At 35.3% G+C, this 12,173-nt stretch overlaps 1 protein-coding gene across 4 annotated transcripts in view; it reads right to left on the bottom strand.

Annotated features, from left to right (window-relative positions):
* LOC145327043 (uncharacterized) overlaps positions 1-12,173 on the bottom strand; it is a 33,118-nt gene that overhangs the window by 5,991 nt on the left and 14,954 nt on the right. For all 4 annotated transcript variants that reach the window (XM_080170548.1, XM_080170550.1, XM_080170549.1 and 1 more), the window contains exons 17-34: positions 11,932-12,061; positions 11,422-11,545; positions 11,031-11,206; positions 9,969-10,171; positions 9,340-9,481; positions 8,672-8,880; positions 8,280-8,372; positions 7,530-7,760; positions 6,640-7,208; positions 6,042-6,121; positions 5,380-5,587; positions 4,630-4,765; positions 4,055-4,156; positions 3,444-3,526; positions 2,976-3,051; positions 2,506-2,656; positions 673-872; positions 67-204 (exon numbers count right to left, since the gene is read on the bottom strand). In XM_080170548.1, coding sequence (XP_080026674.1) covers positions 67-204; positions 673-872; positions 2,506-2,656; positions 2,976-3,051; positions 3,444-3,526; positions 4,055-4,156; positions 4,630-4,765; positions 5,380-5,587; positions 6,042-6,121; positions 6,640-7,208; positions 7,530-7,760; positions 8,280-8,372; positions 8,672-8,880; positions 9,340-9,481; positions 9,969-10,171; positions 11,031-11,206; positions 11,422-11,545; positions 11,932-12,061 — 3,051 coding nt within the window. The remainder of the gene's footprint in view (positions 1-66; positions 205-672; positions 873-2,505; positions 2,657-2,975; positions 3,052-3,443; positions 3,527-4,054; positions 4,157-4,629; positions 4,766-5,379; positions 5,588-6,041; positions 6,122-6,639; positions 7,209-7,529; positions 7,761-8,279; positions 8,373-8,671; positions 8,881-9,339; positions 9,482-9,968; positions 10,172-11,030; positions 11,207-11,421; positions 11,546-11,931; positions 12,062-12,173) is intronic.

The raw sequence follows: 12,173 nt of genomic DNA, 5'->3' as shown, positions 1-12,173 counted from the left end.
TTTGTTATCCAGGCCGTCGGGGCCAACAAAACTGGCCTTAATCTTACAATTTTTCATTTTAATTACCTGGTTCGAAGCTGTGTTTGAGAGGAAGGGTGTTGGTAATGAAGTTGTCTGTTGTTGCATGCTGCAGCTGGCCTCATTGGTCAGGGTGGAGTGGTGGCGGTGGGCCTGCTGTAGTTCAGCAACAGCTCGCTGGATATCCTGAATATAAATAAAAACATAAATCATTTGACAATTAAAAGAGCATTCATGTCAAAGAGGGAGGGGACATTAGACTAGGTATCTATTATACTAGTTCAAAGTCTTGTAATAACGTTTTTTTATTTGTTGGCTTAACAACCTTGGGGACTTTAATTGAATGTTGATTGGTAGGTTCATTAAGTTGAGTGTCCAAACGTTTCAACCATGAATTGTAGTTTACAATAGGGGTAATTTAATGTATCATTGGGGAATGGGATGTATGACAATTTATCAGCCATTGCCTTATCCCTTTTAGATCCCTGAAATATTGTTTATAACTTAAGATTTTTATTTAGTTTTGTAATATACACTTATTTGATTTTAAGTAAAGATAACTTTTAAAATTGTCATTAAGCTAGATCCTGTCCATCATTTAGTGAAGGACAGATGTGCAGTAAACATAGGGTAGCTGCGCTACAAATAACCTACTTCCAAAGATTCTCCATCATCATGAACAGCATTGTCATTCAAAACTTCTGGTGGAGGAACAACAGTTAACACTGTTCCTCCCAGAGGCTTTACTACAGCCTCCGATGGCTTGGCTGCTGGCAAAATTAATGGTTTTATCACAGGAGGTTTGCTGGCAGATTCTGTGTCAGTAAGGTCAGAATTCAGGTTTACTTTAACACCTAGAATTATTTTAAATATTTCATCAGCTGTCTGATATTTTACTAAATGATAAAAATGTTGTAAAGTTGGATTAATGTAAGTTAATCTAGGGGGGGGGGGGGGGGGGGGGAGTTTGTACACTTATAGGAAGTGAAATTCAGTACCAAATTTTTTTAAAATAAACTTTTTCATCATAACCGTACTAAGTAATCATTACAGATTTCATTTTGAGACTTTCCATCTAGGGGCTAGTGGAGCAAAAGACCCCTCAGACCCAAAAATTTAAGTTCTGGGCTTATTTTGAAAAATATCAACCTATTTTTTAAGTAAACTTTTTCAACATAACCGAACTAAGTAGGTAATAATTACAGATTTCGGTAATATCCTCTTAGAATTTTTTTTTCTATTTTGAAAATTTATAGTGTTTAGGGGTCTTTTGCTCCACTAGCCCATAAAAGGAAATTCTCATAATGAAATCTGGGCGTTATCCTCTTAGAATTTTTTTTTAAAAGCGAAGCTTTTCTATAATTAGGGTCGGTCCGTCCGTCCGTACGTCCGTCCGTCCGTCACGGATAGCTTTTTTCGTTAATTTAGACATGTTAGAATTATCCTATCGCTTTCAAATTTTGCATGGTGATTCCTTTAGTAGTTAGGTACGATTTAGAAAGCGTAGCAACTCTATAATCATTACCAAAATGTCCGTACGTCCATTTTAAACATGTTGATGTTTTTACTTTTTTGAATAGCTTTTTTCGTTAATTTTAGCATGTTAGAATTGTCCTATTGATTTCAAATTTTGCATGGTGATTCCTGTAATAATTAGGTACGAGTTAGAAAGCGTGGCAACTCTATAATCATTACCAGAATGTCCATACGTCCATTTTAAACATGTTGATTATTTTACATTTTTAACAACAACTTTGTATGTGACCTAATTATCCGATTGGTCTGATTTTTGGTATACTGATTCCTGGGACAACAAAGTACAATATTATAAGCGAAGCAACTATATAATCAAGTCCTAAAAATGTAAGTATGTCCATAATCATTATCCTGTATCAAGCAGTTTTTTAACAAATTTACTTACAATTTTGCTTTGACTCTTATACATTCGCATTCTGATTATTAATTTTGAAAATAAGAGTACCCAAAATTCAATTTTTAAAGTTTTATGGGTAGATCCAGTCCTATAAGAGAGCTTACAAAAAGAATTAGGTTGATAACTATAAAAACAAGCCCACACGTCCAGGGCAAAATTTGGTACTGACTTTCATTTCCTATAAGTGTACAAACTTCCCACCCCCCCCCCCCCCCCTGTATATCTCCATACTAACGGCTATGCTCCTAAAGGCCTCTTTGGGCACTTGAGAAATGGGGAATCGATCCTCCACTTTACATATTAGTTTTAGAAATAAACATTTTAATTGTGGAGACCTATGAAAAGCCAAACCATAATGAAGAACCATATCGGTTCAGAGGTTAGCAATATCCTTCAATACACAGAGACAAACATCCAGTTACTTTAAGAAATTTTGAATAAGGATAGCAAAACCGTAGTGTGAAGTCAGTAAAGTGTATGGAAAAGGTTTCCTAAAATAGATATCCAGCTATTTCTGAAATCTTAAGTTGCCTAACAATAACCAAAAAGCATACCTCGTTTAGCCCGTGTAGAAATAGGGCTCACTTCTAAAATTTTAGTTTCCTTTCGTTTGCTCTTTTTTTCTTTGTCAACAACTCGTTCAGTTTTCTTTTTATTTTCAGCTTCCGACTCACTAGCTGCTATTACAAGATGGTCGCTCTCACTAGTTAATTGGTTGTACTTGTTTTTTTTCTCATTAATATATCAGAATGATAGAATATTTTTTTAGTAAATAGTACCTAAGGTATTTGGTCTAAAGCCTTTGACTTTAATTGTATTAAACCGATTGAGTTTTTAAATTTAGAGGAGCTTCAGTTTTAGGATTTCCATTTTAATATTCGTGGAAAATTGTATGTATTACAATGAAATACATGATTTTTGGTATGGCTGAGAACCGAATCAAATCCAGCGGATATTAATCGGTTTCGAAGCCATACTGGAAAATAAATGCCATAAAATGAAGAAAAAAACAAGTTTAATTCCTGTCGGTATTGGCAGCTCTGCCGGCCCGAGTTGGAGAAAACCCAAGGTTGACCGCATCTGGTGATAAATACCGGGTTCTAAAAAGTAACATCTATCTAGTAAGAGGGGTGGGGAAGGGGTGGGGATGAGGTTGATTGTATGTATCGTCAAAAGACTAGCTGCAAGCATAGCTTTATCAAAGTACATGAAAATCTGGTGCAATATTATATGAATAACTCAAGGATAAATTTCATACTAGATTAGAAAACGGTTTAATTGAATGTATTTTAAAGTTACTAAAGTATAAGCACAGCAGCATTCTAACAAATTGTTATTGATTAAAAGGTTTAGACACAAAGATAGTACAAGCAATTTAAATTCAGTTAAAATTGTCAATGTTTATGAGCAACGAACAGGATACCGCGGATATAACTTTGGGTACAAGTGTAATTTTCAGTGGAATGTCCCCTCCATCCCTCCTGTTTTCTACCTGTTTGGAGAATTGAAACCTCTGGCATTTCCTCTCGGAGTTGTTGTCGTGGACGGAGCAGTTAGAATTAAATTAGGAGACTCCTGCAAATACAAGAATATTTTGATGGATTTAGTATATTTGATATTTATACGTGGATATTTTAAGTTAGAAATTTATAACAGTGAAATTTTTTTTTGTAAGTTAGCTTGCTACCATGGAAATCATTTTTTGGCTAGTACGTTTATCCAATAGGAGAGTACAAGATGGGATAAGGAGGTGGAAGGGGAGAATTGCTATTTTAGTGAAATCTGGCGTAATACAATTATGTTGTGTACAAAAAAAATGAAAGTTTAAAATATAATGAACAAAATATTTAAGTTTTCCTTCAAAGTGACATCAGAACCCACCACCCTGTCCCAAATTGAGAGAGAGTAGTTTTTCGTATAGTTTTATTACTTTAGGTCAGGTTAAACTGTGTCATTCATGGTTATTCACGCAGGGTGTAGTCATAGATAAAAAGCAGTTCCCTCTTCCTTATTAATTTTTTTAAAATTAAGGGAGATGGGGGGAATTGCAGATTCAGTTCTCGGCATGCACTTTGATAAAAATCACTTAAAATTTGAACATACCTTATAGTTATTAGCTGTTGAATGTTCAGGGGTGCATGGCATGTCCGTAACCATCTTTGTTGACATAGAGTAGTTCAGGCCTTTCTCAACTAGTAATCCAACCTTAAAAAACAACCATAGCTGGATCTTTAAATCATTTTAGTCAGATCGGGGTGCGCCGAATTTCAGCCAATCACAGCGCGGCATTTCAGTAAATGCTGTGCTCTCATTGTTGGAAAGATGGCTCACCCCGATCTGGCTCACCACTAAAATGATTTAAAGATCCAGCTCATGTCAAATTTTAGCAGCGATATTAAGGTTAAGACAATAGACGATAAATTGATATACTACCAAATCGGCGATGAAAAAAAAATACATATTTTGTACTATGTAGACTAAAACTGTTGGTTAAAAATTTTGGCTACTGCTAGTTTAGGCCCAGCCAATTAAAAATCATTAAAAGTACCCAAAATTTTTAAGAAAACAATAAGATTACGGGGTACAGTCAATATCCCATTCTTTCTTTTATCTGATAAGTTTTGAAATGATTACTAATGTGTTTGTATGTTGGTCTGTAATTCTAAACCATTTTATACCTGGGTGCTACTTAGTTTTCTAGAGGCAGCATTGTTCCCCGTGGAAGCAAAGGCATCCTTGAAATTCTTTCTGCACTTTTTCTTGACATCCATCCTGCGCGGAGATCTGGACTCCTCTCCTTGGCTGGAGGACAACCTGACAATGGATATAATTATAGAATATACGTAGATATTATGAAATTGTCTTCAATTTAGGTTACTAAGTAAGTCGTTCATCCAGTAGAGAAAGAGGGGTTGGGGTAAAGATGGTGGATGGGAAGGGGGTTCGTTATTTTAGCCAGCTACAAGTTTCACTTTTTACTTTTTAGAGTACATTTCATTTACACAATTCTTGCATTTACAGGGATCTTAAGTGATAAGATAATGAACGATAAATTGACAATGATAAGCAAAAATACTCTTTATGTAGTAAGGGAGGGAGGGGAGGGGGATTGACACTGTTTTAATCAAAACTAAAAGTCAAGTCGACCACCCTACTTTCAATTGTAGTTTTTAAAAAAAATTTAGGAGGGGGGGGGTTGTCATTTTTTTCTAGCGGTAATTTCTCCTGGAAGGGTGTTGTGGTAACTTCCCCCCAAATAAATAAAAACCTTTCCAGGACCTGTGAGAAACTACACTGTAAGAATAACCATATCGGTTAAGCGGTTAAGAACCCTCGGTGGTACAGACGACACACACATACAGACCCTGTTACTTTTATATAAGGATATTATATTATACATTTATATAATAGCAAAGAATTTATTTTACCTGTCGCCTTCATCCTTGAGATATTTAAGTCCGGGTGTGTCACCCGCCAGAAAACCAACTGCCCCACCGCCAGGGGAGGGTCCAGCCCCCGCAAAACTGTCCCTGGTCGAGGGGGATGGTGTGTAGTACGGCACTGAGGTGGTTTTGATGCCCTTGGGCGTGGTGGGGGCGTAGTGGCTGCTGTAAGGCGGGGGTGGCGAGCCTCCAACTAGAATAAATAATACCTAGCTAAAAATGCATTTTATGTTAATCAATCCTAATTTAAAATAGTAAAATCGTTAATATTTTGTGTATTTATTGTAAATATATAGAACAAAATCAAAATCCATTTTCATTCCTTACAATATCGGGGTAAAATAAGCTCTAGTGTCGTCCAAGAGCATTACCGACAGCCAGGTGACTTGTAAAGTAGCTTTGCTAAACTGAATACTAGTTATTTGTAACATCGTATTAAAGACAGCTTTCCACGGATATTAAAATGAAAAATATAAGATTAAAACCAGTTTTGTTAGCTAAAAAGAAATAGTATTTTATGATTCTTATTTTAATATCTGTTGAATATTATCTGTAATACTAGCCTAAATTTTTCAGTATGGCTGAGAACCGGTTCTAATCCAAAGGATAATAATCGGTTTGGAATCCATCCTGGAAAAAGTTTTTACCTGGTGATTCTAAGACTGGTGTATCAATGCTAGATTTTTGTCTCTCTGGCTCCCCACCCTGACTTGAGGCAGGATCTTCCCTGAAAAGACTTGTATTTCACGAAAGTATTACTACCTAAAGACCGGAGGAATGGGACATTGGACAGTAAAATACACAGCTATCCAAAGTTTTATAACCACGTTATCTTAGTCGTTAAATGAAAAACTTTGTTTACTTTAATAGAATTTTGATGGGCTGGTACCAAACTTTTGAACCAATAACTGTATTATGAATAAGTGGTACATTTTTTTTATCATCATTTAGGAAAGGATGTATTCATTTTTTTCCCGTATTATATCCAGCTTTCTACTTATATAAAAATAAACAATCATAAGATTAAAACCAGTGTTTTGAGCCCGTGCCTTCGGCACCTCGGGGCTAAAAAAAACTGGTTTTAATCTTATAATTGTACATTCTATATCCGCGGAAAGCCATTTTATAATACGATGCGAGATATAACTATTATAGTCTTATCCCAAGGTTTAAATTAAATAGAACAAGAGCTATTTTGCACTGTTGCTTAAAGAACGATATTGTCCTTGTTAGAAAATAACTTACTTTTGTTTTGATTTTGGTGTCTTGGGCACAGCTCTTCTGAAACCCGCTATGGGAGACAACAGCTCTTGTATGGAAGATAGGGGAAGGTGGGATCGCGGGGTTTTGGGAGTTTTTAATAGGGAGGGGGACCTACGTCCCTGTGGAGACTTTTTGTGCGGGGTTTTAAATGTTAGATCTTCTTGCTTTTTGGGTGTTACTGGAATGTCAAGCTCTACTTCTTTTGTTGGTTCTTTAACTAATGCTGGTTGCATTTCATTTATAAAACCTTCTTCATTGATACTTATAACAGGGGGTTCTTTAATATCTTCTATAACAGTAGTTAATGCATTAGCATCATTTGCTACAGCTCCTAGCTCCTTGATCTGACTTTCTTTCTCAGATTCTGATAGTTTGAGACTTCGTTTCTTGAGAGGTTTAGAGGAGTTGCTGGTTCGTTTCGGGGTATAGTTGGTGGGCACAGATTTGAGGGGAGATGTTAGTAGCAGAGGCATGGCTTCTGCTAGAGGTAGGGCAGGGGCTAGTGGGGCTAAAGGCAGCGGTTGTTGACTTGTGGGGTTTATATTTTCATCCTTAATAAAAAAAATCTCTAATTATAAATATAGAATAGTTACTTATCGTATCATAGACAGCTTTCCGCAGATATTGAAATGGAAAACAAAAAGATCAAAACAGGTTTAGTTAGCAATGATAACAAAACTGGTATTAATTTTAATATTCGTGGAAAATTGTCTGTAATACGATGCTATAAATGATTTTTCAGTATTTGCCACGGATATTAAAATAAAATCATAAAATGATCACCTATCCTTTTTAATAGCTATTATTATTAGTTTAAGCAACCATTTAGGTACAGATGCAACTTTATCTTACAAAATGATGAAATTAATCACCTTTTTAATTTCATTTCTTGGCTGCTTTTCTTTAGATTTATCTCTTCTATCCTTCTTTACTTTGCTTTTAGCATCTTTGATGGCTTGTTTGTTGATGGTCAGCTTTAATTCACCTTTTTTGGCGCCAGATTTTGCCTCATTGTCCTCTACTCCTTGTAGAAGGGTTTTACTAATACTGTAGATTTCTTTTTCTATTTCAGGATTGAGAGGGTCTTGCGAGTTACCATCAGGCTAGAAATAAAAGGATAATATTAAAAAGAATTTTAAAAAATACAAAAGTAGAGCACAAACGGATATAGGTAGTGAGTTATATAGCAGATAATAATAATTAAAAATGAATCACACAAAAAAAATCATGAAATGGACAAACGTAAAAACTGTTATATAGATCTGAGCTGGATCTTTAAATCATTTCAGTTGTCATAACAAAAAAAGAGTACATATACAAAAAAAAATAATGAAACCTTACGACAGCTGATTATCACGTACATGTTTCGTGATTTTTTCGAATTAATTTCGTTATTGTTACAAGCAGATTTTTGTGTTTTAAAGCATGACTGACAAACAAACGGACAAAACTATGTACAGACTAGATGCACATATCATATGTCTTAGAAATCTTAACTGACAATTTCACCATTTTATCTTTAAGTTTAAAAGCAGCCGAAAATATCACATTTCCACTATTAGCATTACAAACTGACGGACAAAGTGAACTATAGAGTAGCTTCGCTACTAACAAGAACAAACCTCGTTGGGACCGTTGGTGTCCTCTCCTTCGTCCTCTTCCTCGCTCTCACTTCTCTTCCTCTTGTACTGCGCCTGGCGACGTACTTGCCGTTCCTGATAACAAGTAGACAGTCCTTATAATAAAGTAAAAGGATCTTTGTCTGTATTAAAGGATCTAGCTAACCGCTGCACTGATGATATGGTTTCCTTTACAGGGTAGCTTCTCAGGTCCTGGGAATATTTACAACTATTTTGTGGGAGGGTAACACCAACCACCCAAGAGAAATCGCCCCTAGAAAAAAACGTATCACCCTCTAAGGCCCTAAACACTTTATCCATTATTGTTTTTTAGTTGCTACTTATGGATGTTGTCATCATTGTTTTAATTCTAAACTAGCTAGGTATTCCTTTACCTTGACATGTTTTGTAATATGACTGGTATCTTTCTCTATATCAGTAAGACAGGCTCGGATCTTCTCATCCCAGGCCATGGCCGCTTTCTTCTTCTGTTCAGCTGTCAGCGGTTTGGCCGAAGCCGTTAACGGCTTAGCAGCGGCAGAGCCCGTAGGGATGGAACTGTTTCCTGGCAAGGATAACAAGCTCGTAGTTGTTGTAATCATATCTATAAAATAAATTTGCAACTTATTTTATTATTTAACCCTTTATTGCCGACATATTAAGAAGACAAAGACATTTTGCCTATAACTTATCCTAAAGTCAAATAAAATTCCGCCCTCTATCGATCATTTTAATACTATAGTTTAAAGAAAATACTCTCAAAAACTTTGAACAGTTTAGAAAAGGTAAAATAATCAAAAGAAAGGGAATATTTTTGTTGTTTTATCAAATACTAGCAGCTGCACCCCTACCATTAAGGGGTTCTTTTTAAAATGGAGGGAGGGGTGAGAAAATTAGCCTAAAACCATTATATATAAAACAGCCTAAAACCTTTACAGAAGCTTCCCTAAAAAGGAGAAATCAATCGGTTCAGTGGTTAAACATAAAACATGGGACACTACAAACATTTGAATGTTATGGTCTAAACTGCTAGAAAACAAGGCGGCAAAAACACGTGACTTACCTTTAGGTTTGGCATTGATCAAGCTTGTCAATGTTGTTGTAGTTGTAGTAGTAGTAGAGGTAGCAGTGGTTGATTGTGTTGATGTGAAAGATGCCAATGCCGAGGGTGGGAGTGGTTCTGTTGGTAAGGCAGGCAGTCCGTTCTTAAATAATATTTATTATTACTTGGATCTCACAACGATTATCATGTACTCTAATAATGTAAAACTTATGGCTGGCTAAAAATACGATCCCATCCATCCCCATTACCCCATCCCCTCCTACTGGATGAACGAACTGACCAATAACTGATACATTTAAATATTAATACATAAATTTGAAGTTTTCTAGAAATATTGCCCAGTAAAATTGCTATAAACTGAACTCGCATAAAGTTATAAGGAGGGAGGGGACATTTGACAATAAATTACAGTGAAACCCAAAGTTTTATAACCACGATATCTTATGGTTAGGTAAAAAACTTTGGGTACTTTTATTGACATTTGATTGGTTGGTTCCAAATTATCAAACTTTTCAATCAATAAATTAGATCAATTTATCGTTCATTGTCTTATCCCATTTGATAACCTACTGGAAAATTTTTATTTTATTTAAGCACAAATATTTTTATTTTACAAAAAAAATTAATACCTGGATTTTCATGAGATACTGCGGATCAATTGAGATCTGAAATTGTGCCATCTGTTGTCCAACAGATGTTCCAGGAACAACAGCTGTTCTTGCCAGTGTGGTGACGCCAGGTACTGATGACGTGCCAGCATGTTGTGATGGTCTAACTAAAGATCTGATGGGTAAATTTGATCTTGCAACTGTTAGAGAGGTCAATGGTAAACCTATAATATTTTAAATTTAGCATTACCTACTATTGAGGTTTTTAATTTGATGAAATTAAAAATTAACATTTTTCCTGATTAAATCTAAAATAAGCATAGGGGGTATAGAAGCAGGGGTGTATATTCTGCACAAGATTTATTTTTTTTCCCCTGCTACAAAATTTTTAATTTTTTTCCCCCTCTAGTTTTTTCTCACCAAGTAGGGGTGAAAAAGGAAAAATATTTAAAGAACTCTATATTTTATTTATTTTATCCCTCCTACCACACATTTTTTTATTTTTTTTTTCACCAAGGAGGGGGGGGGGAATGGAAAAAATGTTTTTTTAATTTTCTTATTTTTTACATTTTTTTTCCCTCCAACCACATATTTTTTATTTTCCCCCCCCCCCTAAGCAGGGGATCCCATGTAGAATATTGACCCCTGTATAGTAGTAAATTTAATTTAAGTTAGGTTAGATTACAGTACTGGAACTTAATAGCCCCGCAGATTTAAACAAAAAATATATAACCCAACTACCTTATTTTATTTTTATTTAAAAAAAAAGGGGGGACAAGTAAGTTCAAAAAAGGAGACTATGCACGAACGAGAGTGATAACCTACCAGCAGTGATTCTAAATATTTTTTGTGTGAATATACTAGGGCTATGTTTGATATTGTTATAACAAATAGAAAAAAGTAAGTTTCACCATGGTTTTCTATGTCATCAAATGTTTTGTTGAGTTCAAAGGTTCAAATAAAATAACATGCCAAAACATAATCCAATGCTGACAATTACGAAAATATTTTCATTGCTCTTGTTCGTGCATAGTCCCCTTTTAAACTTTCATATTACCTTTCAGAATGGAATTGTTGTAATACCTGAGCTGGAGGGATTGTTCAAAAAGACAGTTGTGCCCGGAAGTATACTTGCAGGCTCTGTAGCAGGGTGCTGGAAGCCAGGTAAACCTGCAGCAGGCACTGTTGTTCCAGGTTTACCTTTACTGTTGGGAGATCTTCTGAGTATGTTTGGTACTCGGCGAGTTCGTGCTTTGTATCTAAAGAAAAGTTAATTAGGGATCTCTAAAAAGGTTGAGAAGTAACAGAACAAATTTCGTCGAATTTCTAACGTTTGTCATGGATTAAGAAGAGTACAATGTTAGAACCTCTATACAAAGGTTGTGCTCTCAATTAGTTAGTTTACTGGTTTAGTACCAATAAATTTTCAATACTTGTCTACATTTTTGGTTTAGAAGAAAAAAATTTCACCTACCCTTTAGTTGGAGAATAAGAAATTTTTAGCAATGTTTTTTCTTGACGAGTTGTGGGCACAGCTTTCTTAACTTCTTCAACTATACTTTCTTCTTTATCCTCAATATTTACTACTTCAACTTCATCTAAATAAAAACTTTAAAGCAATTTTATCCACAATAATATCTATAATTTGTACTTCTTTTTGATTGATTGATTAGCAATGGTTTCTTAGTGTTTGGACCTAGATCGTGATAGAGTAGGATGAGACACTATTCGAACTCTTATCACCGTAGATCAGTGTGCTACCACTGTGCCACGACGCCCCAAAAGAACTTCTTCTATTCGTTAATCTAAAAACTTTGGGGACTAATAAATATTCGTGGGTTTACATAAACTTTTACACCAATATTTAAATCATAAAAGGGTATAATATTATTTTTATCATAATTTGGGGGTCTACTCTACATCATTTTATTTTGCTATGTCTTATCCCCTAATTCAGCATCCTTGACCTATCTCTGTATCTCACCTTTAACCTCATCCTTGAGATCCGTATCATCCGTGGCATGAATGACCGCCCAACTTTTAGATCCCTCAGATAAATTGCTCAACACAGAATTGTCCACCTCTGAATTATCCAATTCTTCTACTTTGGGCACCTGATTCAAAGATTTATTATAAACAGCGCAGCTACTCTATATAAGTACTCTTAGGCGGAGAAAATTTCAAAAAAAACTCTAAAAATTGGCCTATTCCCAGGCAAAAAATCTA

This window comes from Acartia tonsa, chromosome 8 (assembly GCF_053477335.1).
Source record: "Acartia tonsa isolate MP-2025a chromosome 8, ASM5347733v1, whole genome shotgun sequence".
Taxonomy (NCBI): domain Eukaryota; kingdom Metazoa; phylum Arthropoda; class Copepoda; order Calanoida; family Acartiidae; genus Acartia; species Acartia tonsa.
This window is presented reverse-complemented; position numbering and strand designations above follow the sequence as displayed.